The sequence below is a fragment of the Coffea arabica genome, chromosome 7e (assembly GCF_036785885.1).
Source record: "Coffea arabica cultivar ET-39 chromosome 7e, Coffea Arabica ET-39 HiFi, whole genome shotgun sequence".
Lineage (NCBI taxonomy): Eukaryota > Viridiplantae > Streptophyta > Magnoliopsida > Gentianales > Rubiaceae > Coffea > Coffea arabica.
In genome coordinates, this window is record NC_092323.1 from 1,766,440 (window position 1) to 1,790,380 (window position 23,941).

The 23,941-nt window shown below is 37.3% G+C and overlaps 3 protein-coding genes and 1 long non-coding RNA gene across 9 annotated transcripts; 2 read left to right on the plus strand and 2 right to left on the minus strand.

Annotated features, from left to right (window-relative positions):
- Positions 1 to 8,672: 8,672 nt before the first annotated feature.
- LOC113722873 (large ribosomal subunit protein eL8y) lies at positions 8,673 to 10,948 on the plus strand. Of its 2 annotated transcripts, XM_027246097.2 has the most exons (6): positions 8,673 to 8,831; positions 9,016 to 9,268; positions 9,992 to 10,161; positions 10,258 to 10,386; positions 10,465 to 10,557; positions 10,644 to 10,948. In XM_027246097.2, exons 1-6 carry the CDS (start codon positions 8,829 to 8,831, stop codon positions 10,773 to 10,775), a joined length of 780 nt encoding a protein of 259 aa, XP_027101898.1. In that variant the 5' UTR covers positions 8,673 to 8,828; the 3' UTR covers positions 10,776 to 10,948. The 2 variants fall into 2 exon arrangements, with proteins under 2 accessions (XP_027101898.1, XP_027101897.1); XM_027246096.2 differs by having other exon boundaries at positions 9,992 to 10,386.
- Positions 10,949 to 11,504: 556 nt separating this feature from the next.
- LOC113722870 (pentatricopeptide repeat-containing protein At5g14080) lies at positions 11,505 to 14,801 on the minus strand. Of its 2 annotated transcripts, none has more exons than XM_072058898.1 (2): positions 12,992 to 14,801; positions 11,505 to 12,084 (listed from the first exon to the last, which is right to left on the minus strand). In XM_072058898.1, the coding sequence occupies exons 1-2, from the start codon at positions 14,667 to 14,669 to the stop codon at positions 11,915 to 11,917; spliced, it is 1,848 nt and encodes a 615-aa protein (XP_071914999.1). In that variant the 5' UTR covers positions 14,670 to 14,801; the 3' UTR covers positions 11,505 to 11,914. The 2 variants fall into 2 exon arrangements, with proteins under 2 accessions (XP_071914999.1, XP_027101895.2); XM_027246094.2 differs by having other exon boundaries at positions 11,505 to 12,177.
- A 150-nt stretch (positions 14,802 to 14,951) lies between these two features.
- LOC113722871 (ACT domain-containing protein ACR6) lies at positions 14,952 to 18,581 on the minus strand. 4 transcript variants are annotated; one of them, XM_027246095.2, is made up of 7 exons: positions 18,388 to 18,579; positions 17,542 to 17,587; positions 17,279 to 17,393; positions 17,076 to 17,143; positions 16,109 to 16,714; positions 15,744 to 15,848; positions 14,952 to 15,658 (listed from the first exon to the last, which is right to left on the minus strand). In XM_027246095.2, the coding sequence occupies exons 1-7, from the start codon at positions 18,432 to 18,434 to the stop codon at positions 15,317 to 15,319; spliced, it is 1,329 nt and encodes a 442-aa protein (XP_027101896.1). In that variant the 5' UTR covers positions 18,435 to 18,579; the 3' UTR covers positions 14,952 to 15,316. The 4 variants fall into 4 exon arrangements, with proteins under 4 accessions (XP_027101896.1, XP_071915002.1, XP_071915001.1 ...); XM_072058901.1 differs by having other exon boundaries at positions 17,076 to 17,153; positions 17,279 to 17,439; positions 18,388 to 18,472; XM_072058899.1 differs by having other exon boundaries at positions 15,539 to 15,658; positions 15,734 to 15,848; positions 18,388 to 18,581.
- A 2-nt stretch (positions 18,582 to 18,583) lies between these two features.
- On the plus strand, positions 18,584 to 22,740 carry LOC140011035 (uncharacterized). The gene is made up of 2 exons (XR_011818276.1): positions 18,584 to 19,496; positions 22,393 to 22,740. It is a non-coding gene; the product is annotated as an uncharacterized lncRNA (long non-coding RNA).
- The last annotated feature ends 1,201 nt before the right edge of the window (positions 22,741 to 23,941 follow it).

Below are 23,941 nucleotides of genomic sequence, written 5' to 3' on the forward strand. Positions count from 1 at the left end.
TTTGGGCCGCTTGACTGGTGAGAAAGAACTGTGTGTTAAGGACCTGCGGACTAGTTTGAGAGTTTAGGAAGGGAAAGAGAAAGAAGGCAAAACTTTTAATGGGGAGAGAGGGGAAGAGAGTATCTCTCTTAAGTTGTTTGGGAGTATTGGCTGGAAAATGTCATAATGTTGGACCTTTGCTCATGTTCCATTCTCGTTGTCTGTTTGAATTATATGTCAGGGACAAATATGAGGTTTAATAGTTCCCTTATTTAAGTGTTCATTCCACCTCTTCCCGCTAATGGGAGGGGAAAAAAGTGGGAGTGGGTAGGCTTAAGAATTCTTCCACTTCTCTTGGGAAATGTTTATTTATTTAGTTTGGGAGAATGAATGTTTATTTTTCCCTTTGAAATATAAACATTTTCATTAAAACATTTAGTACCCAATAAGCCAATTGATTTTTTTATGAGGCTGAAAATGCCAAATGGGCATTGAGGTCGTGGATCTCCCTGTAAAGATGAATCAGGGAGATCTGTCTGGTCTTGAGAGGCTGGTCAGCATGCAGCTTATTTGGTTGCTTAGATGGATATTCTTCTTAAATTGAGAAGAAAGAATCACGATCAGGAATTGGGTATGTCTACTACCGCCGGCTGCTCTGATATCAAGATTCCCTGTTGCAACTAGTCTTCCGTTCTTGCCTGTCACTGAACTGAATTTCGCAAGATCGTGTCGTCCTCTCTGCTATGTTTAGTGAATTTAATTGTTTGTCAATAATCGCCCTAAGGTCAATGCGGGTGGAGACTGCTGATGCTACTATACCACCAAGGATATGCTCTAGCTTGCAAAATGGATCAACTTAGGACCCTCTTAGGGTTGAAATCACATGTTACAAAGTAATACATAGGCTACTAAGGAAGTTAAATCCCATTTTCACAGTTTGTAAAGCTTAGATTACGCAGAAAGAGTTGATTAATACGAGATCCTCGTATTACCCTTTGTGCGGAGATATAGATCATGCTCAATCTCTCTAGTTGGCTCAGCATGATGGTTTTAAAAAATAAGAGATTAAGCAGGGGACACAGCCAAAAGTTTTAGCCTCAGTTTCAGCACTGATCATTGTGCATATTTACATGACAACAGTGAGACATATATAATACACGTCAATAATGAGATTAAAAATAGTGAGATACACATATATACAAACCTACTCAGCTATTACAGATTAAACAATTTACGTTTCATTTTATTCTTCACAAAATCTAGAGCTACTTGGATACAAGCCAAATTAAATGCCAGTTCTCGCTTTTCTTTCTGCTTGGCCTGGTGCTGGTTGGAAAAAAAAAAAAAAGGAATAAATGGCAGAGATAACTCTTTAGGTATTCGACAGCAGTACTTCCCCTGACCGCGAGAGGACGATGTATTATCCTGAAGGAGGATAAACATTGGATCATTGTCAGAAAGACTAAGCTTGTTTTGAACTGTCTTGTTTACTTTTAACTGGTTTTAGCTGATTTTAAGCTAAACAAAGTCAATCAAGGTAAGGCAGCCTTTTTCCAACAATGGCTTCTCTTTGAGTAGCTTAGAAAGGTTTGAGCAGATTAGGACAGGCCCTAAAAGCATTAAGACTTAAAACTGGTGATTGCCACATGTATTCCAATTTTACCACCTCAAGAAAAAGCCCACTTCAGCCCTTGCTACCGCAATGATCAAAGAGTTTTGACAAAGCAACAACTGTTTTAGCAAGGACTAGGTACCTCGAGTGCCATGGTGCTTGAGGTTCTCATTTTCCTTGGTTTGAAATTCTTGCCAACAGCAGAAAACAGTGAAAAAGGGGGAAAAAAATCTCACACTATGCAAAGCCAAGATAAGCGTACAAGCCAAAAGAAGATCCACCTACATAGGCTACATTCCCTGGACAAGCCGCCAAAAGACTTTCACGCGGCAATTTCTTCAAGAACTACTAAACAGATCTCATTCTCAGTCAATTGAACTACTAACGGTTGCGGATTTCACAAGTTGGAAATACCGTCAGTCGATGAATTGAATGTGCAAGAGAAAAGGCGGTGAGGAATTGGTACAGGGCCAGTTTAGCTTCGAGTAGGTCCTCGGCTTGTAATATCCCTGGTTCCAGAACCACATCCGACGGGATAGAAATCAAATCAAGGGCAAGCAAATACGTCCACCTACAGCCTTAACGCTTTGAATTATGGACCCTCTTCGAGAAACATTGCCTTGTGCGAGAATTAATTACGTAGTAACTAGTTGATAACCCTTCTCATCTTAATTTTACTAGTCATTTTACTCTTGTTACTGCCATTGGCTGCTGCCTTTTTGCCCCATTCTTTGTCGCCAATCTAGCAACTGCAGTCTACAGCCAAAATGCAGTTTCTGTGATAACCCTAATTTGCAGCATTTCTGCTAGAGATACAAAAAATACGATTTACGTAACTTTTTTATCCTTTTTTTTTTGCTGTACTATGCTTTTAATACCATTTCAGTAGTTACGTATTTGCCGCTGAAAAAGGATTATTTCCTCTTAGGTAAAGTTTATCTTTTTGCTGTTTGGATTGCAAATTTATCTCAAATAATATTTCGCTTGTATCATAAACACATCTCACAATCCACCTTTTTATATTCTCAACTACTTTTTATCTCACATACATCACATCACAAAAAGTGCTACAGTAATTATTCCAAATAATATTTCAAATAATACTCTATCCAAACACATGTATACATTTAGTAAGTGCTTCAACATCTAAATACGATTAGATTATAAACCTTTGTGACATATGCGGGGGATCACTCAATTATTCATATCTCCAACCGTAATAATCACAACGAGTTGAGTTCTAACATTATTACTGATTACATTTTCCAATCAAAGAAATTCAGACGGCAATTAAACATGAGTTTCATGTTGATGTGTCATATAAGAAGGCCTGGTATGCTCAACAACATGCCATTAATATCGTGTATGGCTATTTGCCCACCTCCATAGTTAAACTTTTTATATATATACGGGAATTAGTGACGGTAAATCTAAGCATGTCTGTAGTTTGGAAATACCATCCACATAGTATTATTGGCTGCACAATTTTTCACTTTGTGTTTTGTGCGTTTGACAGCGCCATCCCAATTGCTACCAATTAATGCATGCATATAGTATTTTTTTTTTTTTTTCGATACGATAGCTTCCTACATTATGGAGAGGGGGAGGACCTGAAGAAGTTCTGGGGTAAGCCGGAGGGGACTGAACCACCATCGGACCAGACGGGTGCATCTGCATTTTTTAAGCAATGCCACATTTAATTGTGACAAATTAGTGAGAGGCAAGATTTGAATCCTTGCCTCCCATCCCACCAAGTTTTAATGCATTGGTGGTGGCCGCTTGCCCAAAGGCTAGTGGTTAATGCATGCATATAGTATACACTTTCAATAATTTTAGGGTTTATGTGATATTTTTAACATTTTAAGGACACTAAGTAAAATTATCAAAAACCTCAAGTGAGATTTCTAAAATTATCCCCAGTATAAAAACAGGAGTTGTGGGGTTTGTGGAGCGGATTGTGGATTTTTGTTGGGTTGAAAAAGAGAGTGTGGGTAGCTATTAGCTTTTTTACATCGCCATCTGTATGCTGTTCCGAATGGCTACAGGTTCTGCAAAATTTTCCACACAGCACATACATTGGAGATGCAACTGCCTTACCACTCCACAAGATTTGGGACAAGAGGCACATTGACGAATGAATTTCATACCGAAATATTTTTTTTCATGTAAAACTTCCCTAATTTCTATTATTAAAATTTCTCACTTCAAATTTCATGACACTCTAGGATGATTTTTTTTGCATTTTTTAGTATTTTAAAGTGTATATTTTAAAATTTTTTAGAAATTACTGTTATTAAAGTTGTTAAAAGACTTGTAGGTTAAAACTTTGATAAAAAAAACTCCTTTGCCAAACAAGCCCATAACCAATCTTACAACTAAAAATGAAATTTCATATTTGCCCTTCAAATATAATTTAAAAACATAAAAAGACAAGCACTTTAGTAAAAGACCAACAGTAGTGATGTTTCCATTCCAAAACTCCTAAACAACGCAGTTAGGGTTTTTAAATTTTTTATAACATACTCAATCCAATTCAAATTATATGATTAAAATACTCATTTTAGGAAATAGAAAATAATTTCTTTCCAATAATGTCCTTTTATTGCCTTAATTTTTTTAATTGTTCGTGTAATAATCATATGTTAAAAATAAGGACAAAAACTATGAAAATGTTCTTTTTTTAAAGGAACAATGTATAATAATTGCAACCATAAACAATATATATTTTTTTAAATACAAACAAATAATAAAATTTTATTTAACATGTTTTCAAATTACAAAGTAATTTTTTCCTTTAAGCTTTGTCTATTTGGTACTTCACGGTCACGTAGGAAGAAAGAAACCCGATATTATTCTGATTGTTTATTTGACAAAAATGTAGAATTCTTCTACAAAAGTGTTGCAATTAAGGAGGCTAGTTAAAATCTAAAAACTTTAGAATTTATCCAACCTTTATTTATCCATATGTTTATCACATGCCCTTAGATTATTAAATGAGAAAAATCTTTCTTTTTATGTAACATATTTTGTTTGAAATTAATAAAATTTATGAACTATTTAAAATATTTAATTTTTATTTATTTGAATCAATGGCTTGAAAATTTAGAAAAGGGGAAAATTTTTAAATTATATTATAGAATTTATTTGAGATATTTAGAAGATGAAAAAGTTATTTTTTCCATATCTTTACAATATTTCAAATAGTTTTTAAATACTTTGTTAATTATTTATTATTTTCCAATTTAAAATTTTGTCTCCAAATTATAGATAAGATTTGTTAAAAAATTTCTTAACTCTAAACATATAATTTTTTTACTAAAAAACACATCCATCAAGTTTTCAAATATGAAAGGATTTTAAATTGATTTGTGATTACAACTAAGGAATCACATAAAAAGGCAACTTTGGAATGAAATAATTTTCTCTTTCCTAAACATGGTATTTTAATGATATAATTTGAATCGGGTTGAAAATGTTACAAAAATTTGAAAATAAGGGGATAAGTGATATTTTTAAAAATTTAAAGGTGTTAAATAAAATTATAAAAAATCTCAAGGAGATTTCTTAAATTATCCCCAACATAAAAACAAGAGGTGTAGGGTTTGTGGAATGGATTGTGGTTTTTGTTGGGTTGAAAAAAAAGGTGAAGGTAGTCTTTGTAATCTGTTTGGATGGAAGGAAAAGAAAGAAGAAGAAAGGATTTGGAGAAAAAAATTTGAAAATCATAAGTTTGGGAGTTTTTAAACGGGAGAATGAAAAGGAAAATAATGGAAATGAAAGGATTCTTTTCCTTTTAAAACACCTACTAACTTTTTCGACCAAAAGTGGGATGAAATGGAAGGAAAACTCAACCACTTTTGCAACTAAAAATTAAATATCATATTTGCCTTCAAATATTATTTAAAAACATAAAAAGGATAGGCACTTTAACAAAATAGCAACATTAGTAATGTTTCCTTTCCAAAACTCCCAAACACGGGATAATTTCAGAAACCTTCCCTGAGATTTGTGACTATTTCACTCGCATCCCTACAAATTTTAAAAATTACACTAATCTCTCTTAAGATTAATTACATTGTAACATTTAGGCCTAATCGATAATTAAAAAGTGATATTGGGAGAGAGAAAATAATATGATTTCATCATTACTCCTCATCTACTACATTATTTAATTAATTTAATCCTAACCCACACATTAAAAAAAGCACTAAAATTTGTTATTTATCATTAGAGACTAAATCACATATAGTATCAAAAAATAACATATCATTTTATATTTTTCACTTAATACAAGATCAAAATTACACTTTTTAGTTACATATTTATTGTCAAACATGATCAACAATAAATAATCAAAAAATTTGCAACCAAAATATTACAGAGAATAAACTTTAACATCATAAATATTCTTGTCAATATAATAAAGTTAGTTGCTGAAATTTTTATGGTATTGAACTTCGCATTTTGTAATATTTTGGTTACAAATTTTTTTGATTATTTGCAATTGATTATGTATGATATTGGTTTTGTGACTAAAAAGAGCAATTTATATCTTACATTAATTAAAATATATATAATGATATATTATTTTTGATACCATATGTGATTTGATTTCTGATGATAAACCTTAAATTCTAATATTTTTTTGTTAATGTTTGGACGAGTATTAGATTAATTAAATAATTTGGAAAATTAGGGGCAATGGTGAAATCATATTATTTTCTCTCTTCTATATCATTTTTTAATTGTTGATTGGACGTAAATGTTACAAGATGATAAATCTCAAGAGAGATTAATGTAGTTTTTAAAATCTAAAAAGAGACCAGTAAAATAATCAGAAACTTTAAAGGAGGTTTCTGAAATTATCCCCAAACAACTAGGGTTCTCTTCAATTCTTTTCTTTGCTTTTCATTTTTAATTAACCTTTCTAATCTTTTCTTTTCTATCCTCAACTTCCAGAGGCTTTGTTTGGGAGCTGAGAATTTGGTCCAGAATGTTTGGATAGAATATTATTTGGAATAATTACTGTATTACTTTTTTTGATGTGATGTATATGAGATAAAAATGTTATTGAAAATATAAAAAGATGGGTTGAAAAATGTGTTTATAATGCAAATAAAATATTATTTGAAATAATCTGCTATCCAAACACTTCCTTAGTTTTCCTTTTTTTTGTTAGTTTTTAGTAAAAAAAGAAAAGAAAGGAAATGGGAGAATTTCGAAGGATAAAAAGTAGCCAAAATTTTTCCTTCCAAATTGGACGAAAATGAAAAGAAATTTTGAGGAAACTTGTCAAATTTTTTGAAAATGCCCATTTTATCCTTAAAATGGTTTTGAATAAATATTTAATGACTTTCATATCCAAAATCATTTTACTAATTCTAAAAACTCCCAAATAATATAAGGAAAATTTGCCAATTTGGTCCCTAGCATTTTCACAAAAAAAACTTTTTTAGTCCCCAACATTTAAAATCATCCAGAATCGTTCCTAACATATAAATTATGATCCATTTTGATCCAAATGCTCGTATTTACTCATTTTTCCGACTGAAAATAGCACGTCTCTCTCACGTGGGCATATTTTTAAGAGTAAAATCAAAAAACGCACTTCATTTCCGATTGAAAACAAAAGTATCTCTTTTCACCTTTCCCCCTAAAACTACAGTTACATAAAACTGTGCCACCACCGCCACCCCCTGCTGCCTCTCCCGTCATCTGTAATCATATCACCCCCTCCTCCCCTACAAGCATCACCTTCCTCTCCCTTTGGCACAGCACCTCCCTCTCCAACTCTTTCACCTTCTCCTCCTCTACCAATTGTAGTTTCATCACTATCTATCTCAGTTTCTCCACCTCATCCCACTATAGAGTCACAACTCACCACCCATCCCTCTCCTGCATTACCTCCTGTATCGCCACTTGCTTCTTCCCAAGTTCCATCCTTGTTAAATCCCCCTTCCACTTTCGATTGCATCTCCTCTTTTCATCACCACATCTCTTATTCCACATTCTCTCCCTGCCTCCCGGAATAATACATCCCAAACTGATGCTCCAATTAGCTCAGCCTTACTAGCAATTGTCCCTGAGAAACCCACTACAAGATCAACTACATCTGCTCCAAATATTAATGCAATCACAATATCCAGAAATGGTGGGGGCATGAAGGGCAAAGTTGTTATGGCTAGGGCTGCAAACGAATCGAGCCGCTCGCGAGCGGCTCGAGTCAAGCTCGAGTTGAGCTCGATTAATATCGAGCTCGAGCCGGCTCGAGTCAAACTCGAGCTCGAACTCGAGCTCAGAATATTAAGCTCGTTAGCTTGCGAGCCTTGAGTATATATATATATATATTTTATTTTTTTTATTTAATAATAAAATTACGTATATTATATATATTTTTTTATTTTCATAGTAAAATTACGTATATATCCTTAATATTTTATTATTTATTAACAAAAAAAATATTATTTTATTATTTATTAACAAAAAAATATTATTTTATTTATTTTTTAATAAATAAAATAATTTTTTTTTATTTTTTCGAGCGTTTGAGTCGAGCTCGAGTTCGAAATTGCCGGCTCGTCGAGTTCGAGCTTGGTAAAATTCAGTCGAGACTCGACTCGATTAGCTCAAAACTCGACTCGACTCGTTTGCAGCCCTAGTTATGGCAATTGAATTTGTGGGCTTTGTAGCAATTGGTCTTGTGGTGCTTGGTGTTTGGTTGGCACGAAAGCAAAAGAAAAAAGGGCCCTATTCAACATTAGGTATATAATACCTTCTCCATATGCTTCCTCCCAAAATTCAGGGAGAAAACTAGAGTTTTTTATGACTGTAATTTTAGGAAAAAAAGTGAAAAAGGTTACTTTTACTTTCAATCGAGAATGAAGTGTGTTTCCCGGTTTTGCCCTTAAAAATATGCTCACGTGAGAGAAGCGTGCTATTTTCAGTCAGAGAAATGAGCAAATAAGAGCATTAAGACCAAAATGGATCATAATTTATATGTTAGGGATGATTCTGATTGATTTTAAATATTGGGTACTAAAAAAGTTTTTTGTGAAAATATTAGGAACCAATTTGGCAAATTTCTCATAACATGAGTCTTTCCTTCCTATTCTTCCTATTCTCTTCTCGTCTCTCGTAACTTGAGTCTTTCCTTCTCTTCTTTTTTCTATCCTAAACTCCCAAACTAAGCCTAGGGTTTTTGGCGCCGTCGTTCTCCAAACTCCTCGGGCAAAGAAAAATGGTAAGGCGGTTCTTCGCCACCGAGTTATTTCTGTGTCATCGATGATGATTGTTGCTGATACACATATATGCAGATGTTGGATTCTAATTTCCAATCTTTCGTTTGGTTTTGAAAAAACCGATACTTCACTGACATTTTGATTTCTTTGTGTTGTCATTGATGGATGATTTTTTTTGTTTCGAAGGCTCCAAAGAGAGGTGCGAGGGCTCCAGCTGCAGTGGCGAGGAGGAAAACCGAGAAGGTGGCGAATCCTCTGTTCGAGAAGCGTCCGAAGCAGTTCGGAATTGGAGGAGCCCTCCCACCGAAGAAGGATCTCACCAGGTTCGTCAAATGGCCTCTCAATGTCCGGATCCAGAGGAAGAAGAGGATCCTCAGGCAGCGCTTGAAGGTTCCTCCGGCGCTCAACCAGTTCTCCAAGACTCTCGACAAAAATCTTGGTCACCTCTCTCTCCCTCACTCGCTTTTTATTTATTATGTTGTTTCCCTTTTTTCTTAATGTTATAAGATGGTTTTTATCGGGACTCTGAGTTCTTCACCTTGATTGCACCATCTTGACAACCCTGGTCTGGTATTTTACTGCTATAAAGAAATATCCAGTTATGTTCTTGACATAAATCTGTGCTCTCTCGCATATTGATCACCTATTGCATTTGTAATCCTACTTCAAATGCATACTCATTCGTATCCTCTTTCCCCTGATGATTGTGTAGAATAGGATCCCATTCCTTTTTCCCTGATCATTATTGGTTGAGCAGGGCAAACGGTGTTGCTGTAACTAAATAGGAAACGAAATCTTTACGTAAATTTAAAAATCATTCTTTTATGGTTCCTAGCCAACTGGATATGCCAGATGTGATAAATAGAAAGAAATTGAGGTTGCTCGGATCATAATATTTGTACATGGTAACTGTAGTTTGTCTTCCCCTATAATCTCTTGGATTACTAGAAACTGAGTCGTAGTGTTTTGCGCTATCTGTTGTCATGAAATTGGTAAAAGCTAATAAGTTGCCTTGGTAGATTTAAGGGAGTCTCTAATTGTGTCCCTATCTTATTAATACCAGTCAAGGAGATATCTTGTTTCCTTTTGGGGTTGCCATTTCGCTGCTTCGTTTTTTCTCTTGCCAATGTATGTATTCTCTGATGCTTCCTTTGATATACAGCAACAAATCTGTTCAAGATGCTTCTCAAGTACAGGCCTGAGGACAAGGCAGCCAAAAAAGAGCGTCTTCTCAAGAGAGCTCAAGCTGAGGCTGAAGGGAAAGCTTCTGATGCTAAGAAGCCAATTGTTGTCAAATACGGTTTAAAGCATGTGACGTACCTTGTTGAGCAGGTCTTTATCCTACTTTTCTTCTATACTCTGTTGGTTTTCTGTAGTGTCTCACTCTTGGTAGTGCAAGCTGTGGCTCATAGAAATTATTTTCTGCAGAACAAGGCACAATTGGTGGTTATTGCTCACGATGTGGACCCAATTGAGTTGGTTGTTTGGCTACCTGCTTTGTGCAGAAAGATGGAAATTCCCTATTGTATTGTGAAGGGAAAATCGCGATTGGGAGCGGTAAGTTTCCCTCTTTGTGGAGCCTTTTTGGAAGCTTTTATTGTAGCCAGGACTGATGTAATTCACACTCTCTCGCAGATTGTTCATAAGAAAACTGCATCAGTCTTGTGCCTGACCTCAGTGAAGAATGAAGATAAGTTGGAGTTCTCGAAAATTTTGGAGGCCATTAAGGTGATGCATAATTTCGTAGGGGTTGTACAAGTAATGATATTTCCTTGCCTTAAAAACTCATCTGACATTATGATTTCTCCTGACAGGCTAACTTCAACGATAAGTATGAGGAGTACAGGAAAAAGTGGGGTGGTGGAGTCATGGGGTCCAAATCTCAAGCAAAAACCAAGGCGAAGGAGAAGCTTCTTCAAAAGGAAGCCGCTCAGAGGATGTCTTAGAAAGAGCGATTTTCCTTGTCCTGATTTTTATTTGCGGCTTTAGATTTTTTGCTTCTGACATACATGTGTATTTTTGGTAGACATTTATTTGGCATGTTTGATTATCAAAGCTTCTGCAATAGTTAAATTTTGTGTTGACTGCTTGCTTTATGAATGGTAGTTGTTTCCATAAATGATGTTGGCCGAGTTTATAATTGGCATTGAGCGCGGTTTGGTTGGTCATATTTGGTCCGCTTGACTGGTGAGAAAAAACTGTGTGTTAAGTATCTGAGGACTAATTGGGTATGTCTACTACCGCCGGCTGCTCTGATATCAAGATTCCCCGCCCTTAACATTCCCTTGTTGCAACTAGTCTTCCGTTCTTGCCTGTCACTGAGCTGAATTTCGCAAGATCGTGTCGTCCTCTCTGCTATGTATAGTGACTTTAATTGTTTGTCAATAATCGCCTTAAGGTCAATGCGAGTGGAGACTGCTGATGCTACCATTCCAAGGATAAGCTCTAGCATGCAAAATGGATCAACTTAGGACGCTCTTAGGGTTGAAATCACATGTTTAAAGTAATACCAAGGCTACTAAGGAAGTTAAATCCCATTTTCAAAGTTTGTAAAGATTAGATTACGCAGAAAGAGCTGATTAATACCAGATACTCGTATTACCCTTTGTGAGGAGATATAGATCATGTTCAATCTCTCTAGTTGGCTCAGCATGAAGATTTTAAAAAATAAGAGATTAAGCAGGGGACACAGCCGAAGTTTTAGCCTCAGTTTCAGCACTGGTCATTGTGCATATTTACATGACAATAGCGAGACATATATACACAAACCTACTCAGCTATTATTACAGATTAAACAATTTACGTTTCACTTTATTCTTCACAAAATCTAGAGCTACTTGGATACAAGCCAAATTAAATGCCAGTTCTCGCTTTTCTTTCTGCTTGGCCTGGTGCTAGTTGGAAAAAAAAAAGAAAGGAATAAATGGCAGAGATAACTCTTTAGGTACTCGACAGCAGTACTTCCCCTGACCGCGAGAGGACGATGTATTATCCTGGAGGAGGATAAACATTGGATCATTGTCAAAAAGACTAAGCTTGAAATCCATTAAGATTACTGCTGTGCATTTCCTTCTTGGAACCAGCTTCAAAAGTTCTGATGATTTTCTTGCAGCTGCTGAAATAACTTTACAATTGGCTTGAGCTTTGGTGAAGATGAAAATGACATTATGTCAGTGTGCAAAGCATGCAACATCAAAGGCGATTTATCTCCTATCTGCTCTAGGTGTTCACTGGCCAATGAAACCTCTCCAGCATCTGCTAAAAATTTCAGAAAGGTCATATGAGCTTCTAAATTTTCTATGCCACAGATGCAACTGGTAAGCAATTTGGAAGTAGGAACATATAAACCTGCAAGGTTCAAGGAAAAATCAATAAAAATGCATATTTAATAGAATATTATAGAAGAACAGAGAGTACTGAAAATAGGAATTGCTACTCATATAATGGACCTGTTCTAGGTTGCTTAACATGAGCAGATTACTCTTTCTTTTTTATGTATATGTATTTCACAACTAAAGGTTGTTTTGAGCTGTTCTTGTTTACTTTTAACTGGTTTTAGCTTATTTTAAGCTAAACAAAGTCAATCAAGATAAGGCAGTCCACGAGTGGCTTATGGGAAGAGCTTTTAGCTTAATTTTTTTCCCCCAACAATGGCTTCTTTTTGAGTACCTTAGAAAGGTCTGAGCAGATTAGGACAGGCCCTAAAAGCATTAAGACTTAAAACTGGTGATTGGCACATGACAGGGAATGGGATCAATCACTCCACCATTGTGGCACTCCTAACAACTCCCATCATGGTTTGAGGCCAAGATAGGTGGCATTGGATCCTTAAGGAGTAATTGTCAATTAGGATATCAGTTAATAGGCAAGAGGTCTCCAGAGGGGGTTGGGAGCATAACGCCAAATGGGATAGCAATCCGGTTGAATTTGATCATGTGTTTTCACAGTTCAAGGCAATGATGCATCAAGGACAAATTTCATCCTGGAAGACTCCTAGAAGATGCCACACTCCAAAGACTGCTCTTAAATCTTATGATGACAAGCCACCCGATCCAGTTTATGTTTCCTAGGCGGAGAACAACTGAGTTGTTAGAAGCTCCAAGCGTTTGTCAATAGCTCCCAGTTCATTCACACAATAGCAACTAACAGGATGGAATCGCACCTTCTTTACAAAGGAAGAGGATGAATGCAATCAAAGTGGTCTGGCCAAGCTTCATATCCTGTTCAGCAGACTTGTTAAAAACTCTAACAGCAGTGTCCAGATGTTTAGCTCGACAAAGTCCTCCAAGGAGGGTTGTATATATTGTTACATCAGGTGCAACCCCTTTCTCAAACATGCAACAAAACAGCCTGTGAGCCTCATCAATCTCACCTATTTCAACGAACTTCTGGATAAAGATAGAGTAAGTCTGTACATTTCCATTGCAGCAATTTGTGAACATCTCATCCCACAATCTTTTTGCTGGGCGCAGTAAATCCTCCCTGCAGCAAGCTTCCAGAAGAGCATTGTAGCATGATACATCTGGAACCAAACCTTTCTTCTTCATCTCCTGCAGTGCCTGATAGGCTTCTTTAATTCTCCCAGCCTTGCACAAAAATGTAATTATCACGTTGTAACTCTGTGTGTCAACGAAGTAATCTTTTGCGGACAAAACTTGAAAAACCTCAACTAACTCGCTGGATCTCCCATGCTTACAGAGGTTCCTACCCAGATTGGTTAAAGTAAGAAGGGTTGGAAGCCCTTCTTTGTCAAGCATGAAATTCAGAAACGACACTGCACAATATGGATCAACAGTTGATACGGATCCTATTAAAGCATTAAGAGCGTCCTCCTCAAGGGGGAAATTTCCACTGATAATGACTTGAGCTACTTGTTTTGCTTCGCAAACAAGTCTCACAGATATCAAGGCAAATATAAATTGTCCATAGTCATTAGACCTGGGTGCCACCCCCAACTTCCGTTTCTTCTTCAACACATTCTGAACATCAACCACATTTCCCATCTCCCGTAATGCTTCCGCAACAGTTCTGTAAGCCAAGAAATCAGGTTTGTATTCTCTTACCCTCAGGTCATCCAACATAGGAATAGCATCAGGCGCTCTAGACTGAGAACTCAGCCCGTGAACAACCAAAAATGCAATGATTGACCGATTTAGCCGTGAAAACCCTATGTTCATATGAACCTCATCCAACAACTTCAACACCTGTCCCACTTGAGCATTTCTGCAAAACCTCCATACGAACACACCGAAACCAACTGTAGTCAAGGCGATGCCTCTGTGAAGCATTTCATCCAACACCTTGCGGGCATCGTTCAGGTTCCCCCCCTCGGAAGACAGAGCGGCGAGAAGTGAATTGCAGGTTTCAGATTGGATTTTGGAAGCCGCAGAATGGAGGAGTTGTTGGAAAATCGAGAAAGCAATATGGGTTTTCCTGCCTGCAAGGTGGTAGCAAATAAGGGACTGATAAACGCAAGGGTCAAGGTGGATATCGAGGGCTTTGACTTGCTTTAAGAGCATATCGACACTGTTGAATTGGCGGGCAATGGAGAGAGATTTGAGGACGGATTGGAAAGTAGCGGAAGTGTGCGAGAAGCCCGGCTGCTGAGAGGCCCAGTTGAAGAAGCCAAGAGCGAGAGAATGATGGTGGAGGAGGAAGGGATCGATGACTCGGGCTACCAGGGTCGGGTTCAATGAGTCGCGGCAACCGAGTCGGTGGAGGATTCGCTCCAGAGACGGAGTCCATGTCCGAGAAGGAGCAGTTTGGTTTGAAGCAGATATTAACGCGCGGCTTACCTGGCTGGGACCGGCTATCTCTCCCGACCAAGCTCGTCGCCTCATAATAGTATTAATAATTAGCAGTACTATAACAAAGCCACCCACCAACCGGCGAGTCTGGAAGATGCTGTTCTCACACACACTGCTACTGCTAGAAGCAGCTCAGTTCTCGTTCAACATTCCTTCGCGGCGGCCTTGTGCCTGATCTGAATGTAAGAACAACTTATATATTTTATTGTTCCGACGTTTAAGTTGTTGGAGCTAAATCTTTACAAGTCTCAAAGAGTAATTGACAAATGAACTGACTGACTGATGCGGAATTGCTCCCACTGAAACCATGCAATATGCGATATGCGGAACTGTTTCTTAGAGTGAGAACCCCCAATATACATACATACATATACATACATACATTTGTACACGAACTTTTGTAAACATACATTTGTACAAGCCCTGTGCTATCAAACTGTACAATGACTGCATTCTTCACAAAGACACCCCATCCACTTTTTAACATTTTCGGGACTGAAAATAAAATCGTTCCGCTTGTTATCTTTTTTACAAAGACAAGTCGGTCCCATATTGTATTCTATGTGGGGTGGGAAAATGGATATATATATATATATGCAACTATACTTGGAACTGACTCTTATGCACATCATTTGTTTTGTATTCTATGTGGCTGTAGAAAGGCACAAGCAGCGGCGGCATTAGGAGCAGGATTTGATCAATTTCGAATCCTGGAAACTTTTAGCTCTGAAAAAGCTCCCAAAGATACAGCCTATTGTTTTGGCTCCTTCTGCCTCAACAGGAGAACCTGAGTTGGGTATAACCCGCAGCAGGCTTTGTCCAATCTCACCTCGCACCGAATCGATCGTCTTATCATCAACCGGATTCCCCGTCACATCTGTAACATAAAATGTGTCTCTTACTTTTCCGCCTTCCGTTGAGATCTCTGCTCTTTTTATGGACAGACTATTCTCCCTAAATATCCTGGTTATATCTGACAGGAGCCCTACTCTATCTTCAGCGCACAATTCCAGCTCCAGACCCTGCAGACAAATTTTCTTTTGAGAACATAGATCTTTATTTGTCCTTCTGGAAGGTGAATTCTTAAGCATACGTACGCTACCACACCTCAGAGGCTCGCCTTTCAATTGCTGCTTCAAGACATTGCACAACCCGTTCTCGTTCAGCTTCCAAGCTTATAGGAAGCCCATCAACATGCCGAATGTAGTATTCCTACGTGTATACAATGGCAACTATCTTAGAAGATTCGTTATGCGTGCACCGGAATATCAATCATAATTTCATTAGTTGCAATTTAGTAAGTAGAAGATCCAGAAGAAAACATTTAAATGTTCCGAAAACCTTCCCCTTCTGAAACAAAAGTTGCACTGACGAGCTCAACTATACTCAGTTCAAATGCATAATGATGTTTTAGGCTTCGAGCCAACAGGGAAAAGATCAAACATAGGAATTGTGAAAGAGATTGACTTTACCTGGTAAGCTTCCATCCTCCTTGTGTGAACGACTCCATGAAAAACAACATACTGCATATCTGTCAGAGTGCAGATAATATCGAACAGAAGCTTAGGCCGATCTTTTGACCTCATGGTGATCACTGTGTAATCCTTTTCGCTACAATCGAACACTGTAACTTGAGGACTAGAACCTTTTTCCTCAGCTCTGCCTTGTACTCTTTCCACCTTCACATAGTCTCTATCAGCAAACATAATTTGGTGCAACCTTCTCCCCCTGTGAGTGACCCCAGGAGGTGAAAGCGTCATTTTTGGAGACCTCATATCACTGTTTCCTTTAAGAACACTGCAAAGCAGTGCCTTTATAGTGGCAAGACGCTTTGGATCTTCAATAGCATACCCTGTGCTATCATCTGCGACATGTACCACAGCTGCAGCTCTGGCGTTGTGTGTCCAAATCTCAGCATTCACCACATTGCAGTGAAGATCAGTAAGGACTGCACAGACCTCAGACAGTAAACCGGGCCTGTCAGTTCCAGTTAGCTCAATAGACGTGTGCTCCTCAGAGGACATCAGTCCAACAGTTCTCCTTAACAAAGGTGCAGAAATGTCATCACTCTCTAGCGTCTGAAAATAAGCAAACCAACATAGAAATATTATGTTTAAGATGATTCTGAATGAAAAAACTAAGAACAAGCAAGATGCCAAGAATAGAGAGATTTTCTCAACAGTCTCAGACACCAAATTGGCCATATTAGAAACGAATTCTATTCCAAAATGAAAATAAAGGCAGGATAAGTACCTTCAATTGCTAATTTATGAACTTTCCAACATTGAAAAAGTAACTTAATTCCTCATGAATAAATCTAACCATGCAAGTTCAACAGAAATTTCTAAAACAGTCCTGCTGCATTCATTATACACAGGGTGAATCAGTTATTTGAAGCAGGATGAAACCAACTTTCAGAAGTCTTTCAGCAGAGTTTACCTTTTTGATATGGTTGATGACCTCTTCCTCCTGGACTTTATTCCCACTACGATCAATTACATTAAACACTGCAACATTCTATCAATTGATATAAACATATAGCAAATGAAATGAATAAGCACACACACATACCAGGGTAAGGTGATTTTGTTCGCCAGTTCCAAAACAATAATCAGATTAGAACAGTTAGACAAGACTCATACCATCCATGAACCATCCCCCATCTGATGAGATGTATGCTTTTGTGATGACAAGGTCCAAGTCGGTTAGAACTTGTACGACGTGGAGGAGAATCCCATGCTTCTTCACACTGTCAACCTGAGTGAGGTTCAGCAAGAATCATAGTCATAAGCCCAATCGAGTGCTGTAAATGTTTAAACCGTCCCTCGTTATCTCCCTGTATTGTAAACAGGACCTAGGACTTACTAGTGTACTAATGGAACTACTAATTCAGAGAGTAAGAAACCTGTATAATAGTTGCATCCTCGCAGGAATCATTGTCAATGACAACTCTGCAACGAGAACAGACAAATGAAATGAAGCAACAAAGAAGACAATACACCACTGAGTAAACAGTAAAGGTAAACGTAACAGGTTAGATAAAATCAGGTACAGCTCTCCTGAAAATGAAAAAAGCATAAAAGAATTGTGGATGGCAGCAGGAACCCTAGAGAAAAAATAGTATAGTTTTTCAACCAGATAGTCAGCAAAAAAAAAATTCTCCGTCCCCTTTTAAAAAATTAATTCTTAAAAAAACCATAAAAGAACAACTTCATTAAGCAGTACTACTAATTACTTGTCCAACTCTCGTTCCAAACATTAATTTTCTTCCAAATAGTAAATTTAACCAGCCACTACCAATGAAACTTGCACATCAAAAAAAATAATAAGGGAGAGAGCCAAGGGGAGGGGGTAAAAACAAAAAGAAAGGGGAAGGGGGAAAGGAAAGATAAGAGACTTGGAAGTTAAAAGTGTTAAACAAAAACATGGAGCAACAGAAGAATCTAAGGAAATGTTAGCCCCTGAAGGGAATCCAATACCAAAAGGAAAACTGAAATTGTAGGCCAGCCAAAAAAAAAAAAAAAAACAGAGCGCTATGGGTTTTGTATTTCGTCTTTTCTTTCTTTTCAATTTAACCGCCTTCACTTGACACAAGAAACCCGGCAAGGCGGGACGGGGGGGGAGAGAGGGGGAACAACAACAACAGCGTAATGCTTGAGATTGAAGAAACTATCGTAAAGAGGGGGGGGAGAGAGAGATAGAGAGAACAAGGGACTTGGGAATAGATAAAGAAATGAGAACGAAGGGAAACCTGGGCGGGTTCATCCTCCTGAGAAGCTTTGCATATTCGTCGTCCATTTTCCTGGGGTAGAGTAGTTTTTCAAGACAAGTAGTGCAGCGGAATTTTGTCGCTGGAATTGAAACTCCGAGATGTATGGAGTGTGGTTGAAGAACAGTCAATTGGCGGTGCCTTTGGTGGGTGGGTGGGTGGGTGGGTAGACGTTTGATAGCAAGACTCCGGAAGAAAAGAGACAAAAATTGAGGATGGCAGAGCAGGATAGTCATGGGGACGAGAGAGACCCGAGGCGGGGGTTGGGACAGACGTGTGTCATTGACGTATCCAACGACGCGCGCTCTCTCTCTCTCTCTGAAGTCTAAACTACTTCGTGCGTGACCGTTAACCTGAACGCTGCTTATGTTCAGGTAAATCCTGTCTGCGTGTCTACGCGACCTTATTTGTACAGTGTGTCCGTTTCAAGATTCAAAGTCTTGCCAACACAATAGGTTTGTTTGAATTGAGATGGGACAATGCTACAGTGCCTATAGTTATGGTAACGATATTAGAGAAACCTACTATTACAGGTTTCTATTACCTTTAGTGACAGATTCAATTTTTTAGCGACTTTTGAAATATTATATTAAAATAATTAATATTAAATTTAGTAAGTTTTTAATTAAAACAAGTAAATTTATGCCTGAAAAATAAGTTTTTGTCAGAAATAGAAATTTACACTTTGAGTAATTTAATTTACTTATTATTTGACGAAAATTACTTATTTTTGAATTAAACTTACCAATACTACAAGTAAAAAATGTTCATATTTAAGTAAAAAAATTACCAGTTTCTAAAAACGGTTTTGGGTTCCTGAAACACTTTCGGATATCATCTTGTCAAAGTCATCTCCCTCTTATTACTTAGTTCTCAGTTCCAACATACGATTGAAGGCAAAGATTTCCACTTTGGTCCACACTTTCTCTTGGTTACAAGCGAATAAATTTTCCCACTTCAAATTTTCATCTTCAGTTCCCACTTTCCCTCTATCCTTTCTCATCGATAGATTGTTTTTGGGTGCTGCCAAATGCAGACACAACAAAAGGGTTTTTCGACGGTGGTAGCCAATCAAAGATAGCAGTGACGAGGTTAGCCCATCATGTCCTCTTGAAATCGTTTGATTATATTGCTGTAATTTATTTATATTTCATTTGTTTTGTTTGTCAAGATTTTCTTGCGAAATCAAGGCTGAGAATTTGAAGATTTTATTGCAATTTTGGGGCTGAAAATGTCCACTGAAACATCTAGCCTTGATTTGGTTGTAGTTTGGATTGTCTACTGGTAAAACATGCTTAATAGCCATATGAAGCATCTAGGACTTGACTAGGCGTTTAAGTTAAATGTGATTAATTTGTGAATGCATATAAGATGTTTGGTGAAATGTCAAAGAGAAATCTGTGTGTTATGATTGCTACTCTGTGCTCTTCAGCAGCCAGAGATGAGACCAGCTCTTAAAGAAATCACCCTCGTCAGTTGACAACAGCGCTCAAGATCACCCTTGGGATTGGCTGAAAATAGACCTACTTCTGTTGGAAACTAAATAATCATATTAGAGACAGTGATTTCATCTTCCTTGTACCTGCTTTCTTCCTCTTCTTCTTCTTCTGTTTTCCCCCCCTTTTGTCTTATGGGTTTTTGTAGCTTTTCTTTTTTTTTGTTGTTGTTGGGTTTAATCAGATGTACATATTTAGATGAGAAGCACTAATACTCTCTTTCCAGTCTTGTTTGTGGTGATGGGATGAGTGCAGCTTCATCAGTTTCTTATAATATAACTTGAAATTTTGCAGAGAGGGAAAAGATATTAATATACCTCCTTCAATTTTGCATAAAGGGATGTTTTCCTATCTTCCTTTTTTGCTTGATTCTGAATTTTTTACCTTTTTAATTTCTGGTGTTCCAATATATATATATATATATATATATTTTTTTTTTAAGCTTTAAGTTCTTGAATCTAAGGTTGTGAATTTGCTGCGTCCTGATTCTTCCTCCAACCGACAAAACAGAGGTCCTTGCTGTTTTCTTTGATTTTAATTTTTTTGTCCTTTATTGTTGTGGCTGTTTTGCAAAACGTGGAAGTTAAGGCCCCCTCAAGGGTGGGTTTGGCCGGTGCAATTCAATACTAAGAAATGAAAATCAGTAGAAATGACTTGCAGACAATGACTACCTATTTCCTGGAAAACGGTTTTATCCTTTTTCTCTAGATATTTTTGATCTTTCATTTTGTATTCCCACTTGAAAAATGGAACACATTAATTGTTAGTTATCATATTGTCTCTGGTTGGCTGCCCCTTAAATTTTAAAAATTAGAAGTCATAAATCAGACTTTGATTTTTCTTTTCTATTAATTTTCGGTATGTATAAAAATTACCGCAATTATTTTCTATTAAAATGTGCCTAAGTATCCGTTGACAGCTTTGATGAATGAATTCTGTACTTATTTTCTATTAAAATATGCATAAGTATCCGTTTGTATATCCTCTTTCCTTTCCTCTTGCTCTCAATCCAGTGATCGGTAATGGGGTAGGTTGGTACTGATTGAAATAATTTTCTCGCAAAAAGTCTTCAACCAGAATTTTAAAAGGAAACCTAAGGTTTTGATGTTGCATTGGTCTTTCTTTTGTGTTTTATACGCTCGAGTTGTTGAGGCCTCCCTCTTTCTATCTCAGTCAAGCCAGATTCTTTGCTCCTGCGTTGTATGTTCTTGTTTCAGAAAGAGGGTTTATCAGGTTGGGTAGTTTAGTTCATGTTCTTGATGCTAGAGGGATGGAATTGTTTTTCTTATCAAAATGGCATGTTGTAGTTCCCTTTTCGTTCATTGTTGTGCGATAGATTTAGGTGATGAATAGCCGAGAGCTACGGAAAGCTTGTAAATGTGATTTTGCAGAGAAAGGTCCTGCTGCATTTTTTTTCTTTTGCTGATTAGTTCCCTTTGTCCCTGACGGTCAGCTCAGATTTTTGCTTTAATCCTGCAACAAAATGTAGCTTTTGATTTAGTTGATAATTGAGAGTTAAGATCCTGGTAGTTGGTGAACATGTCTGCATGCTGAAATGGAAAGAAAGTTGCGGTATGGAAACTTGCAGAACCTTGCGGATAAGAAATTGCAGAAGCATAAGAAAGCTTCGTAACATGCATGCAACAAATTTCAGAAATTGCATGTTTAACCCTCGAATTTTGGCTTAATGTTACTAAGGCCCATAACAATTAGGAAAATACAATCAATTTTGTCCCTTCAAAATCTGAATTGTTGTTGGCATGCCTTAATATGTTTTTTGGACAGATTTTTCGTGAATTTTAGGATGAAATAGGGAAGGTTTAATAATTTTGAAGAATTTATAGTTTTGATTTTCATTTGATTAATATTTTAGCTAATTTTGTCATTTAATCATAATAAATCAGTTTCCATTCATCATTTTGTGAAGTTTAGCATTTGATCTTGACAATGCTACAGTGCCTATAGTTATGGTAACGATATTAGGTGTTATACAATACTCAGCAAATCTTGAAGATGTGTTGTGGAAGTGTTGTGACTGCTATGCTATACTAATAGTCTGCAATTTCCTTCTAAGAAATAAGCATGACATTCACTTTCCCGTGGCATTTTTTGCTCTGTTAACCAAGTACCTGTGTGTTTAGGTGCTTTGCTTGTCTCCATAAAGCCTCTAGTTATGATGCTTGAATTTTCACGCTTGGAATCTGCAGGGGACAAATGAATGTCTGGGATGGTATATTACATGGGATTGAATCCCCCCCTTCTTTTTGGTTCAAGGGTAACTGAAACAAAATAGGAAACAGTTTGCTATAGACAAGTTTCTCACATTAAAATAGGTACAAGTGGTTTACTATAGACATGTTTCTCACATGGCTTGTTCTGCTACTAAAGCTTAGGGGCTTGAAGCACGCATACGTTTTAGTGTTATTCTTGTCATCATTTGGTTACTTCCGCTTCCAGATATGCTTTTCTTGAAAGTCATGTTCTTTTTCAGGACTGGATATCTCACCGGGACGGATTAAGTGAAAGAAAGCAGGGAAGAGAAAAGAGTTTGAGCACTTGTCTGTCAACTCTGCTCTCTGTGTGATCAAAGTTGAGAAGTTTATGTGCAGGGCGGCAATCTGTGCCTTATGGTGGGGGAAAAATAAAAGAATTTGAGGACGTGTCTGTCAACCTTTTCTGTGTTTGATCAATCTAGAGAAATTGAGGTGTTACCAAGCTGTCTGTACTTTTATCTCTGTTTCTTTTACGAGCTTTTAACCTTATGCAGTGATTGTGAATGGAATATGCAAGCAACTCTGTTTAAAGATGTTCCCTGAGATGTCCACTGTTACTCGTGCTATTGAAATTAGTAACATTGTAGAACCTGTGGAATCCAGGACCAATGAGCCTATTGAATGGGCATGTCTGAAACGGGACCATAAAGTATATGCATTTCTGGCTCAAGGTATTGCCGCCTTCCCAAGAAAAGATTGCTTGTCTGAGGCACTTGGTGCTTCAAGCACTGGCAATTGCTTGTCTGAGGCACTTTATGATTCTGCTCTGAAGCACAAGATAGAATGTGTAACATAGTCTCCTCCCGTAAGCTCTGCTGCACAAGGGAGAGTCCAGAGAATTTACTTTGAATAATGGGACAAACATTTAGCTAGGCACCTGCATCATATTGACATTTAATTCCTGCATCCGTGGACATAGAAGAACCAAGCAGCTCAACTTTCCAATCCCGCACAAAAAAAATGACAATGGATGGATCACTTTTTCTTTTATCACAGGAATATCCCATTAGTCTCGCAGCATATATAGAAATGTTTGTCATATGCACTCAGGAGAATACCGCTTCTGCTCTTCAAATATAAAGCACATTTAGTAAGATAGGAGAATAGCAAATATGCAGCACTTTCTTGTGCCTTATGAAGTTCATTAAGCAACCTTTTTTTTGGGGTGATTTATGCTTGACAATTTTAATTCTTGAAGATTTAATTTCACCTGTGAGGATGAAGTGATGATCGAGATTAGCTGATAGGTGTTTGGTCTAGTTCTTGGTTCACTCATCTTTTCTTGATTTTGTAACAAGTTTAATGGTTACATGGATGGAATACAAGGCATCTCCTGCTATGCATTGGTGGTGTGGTGTTGTTGACTTGTTATTTTCATAGCTAATTTTCGATCGGGTCATGATATTAACCAGAAATTGTAACCAACTCTCCAATTTAAAATAGATAGACGACAAAAGACCAGTGAGATCCTTATTGCGGGGGTATCCTCTCCAAACCCTGCTTTGGGTTATGTTTATCCGCGTTCCAGGAAGGATCCTCACCGACTCCGCTTCTTCTGTTATCGAATGGATAATTTGGAAACTTTCAAAACTAAAATCCTACAAGAGAGAGGATTATCGCCTAATCCCAGAACAAACCAGACGATTTCTGGTTTCCTGATCCCATCGTTCTTTAGAAATAGCTCTTTTAGCTCTGTATAAACGAAATCAAGACCTCGTCCACCCCTACAAATTTAACAGAAGTAATCCAACATATTAACATTAACAG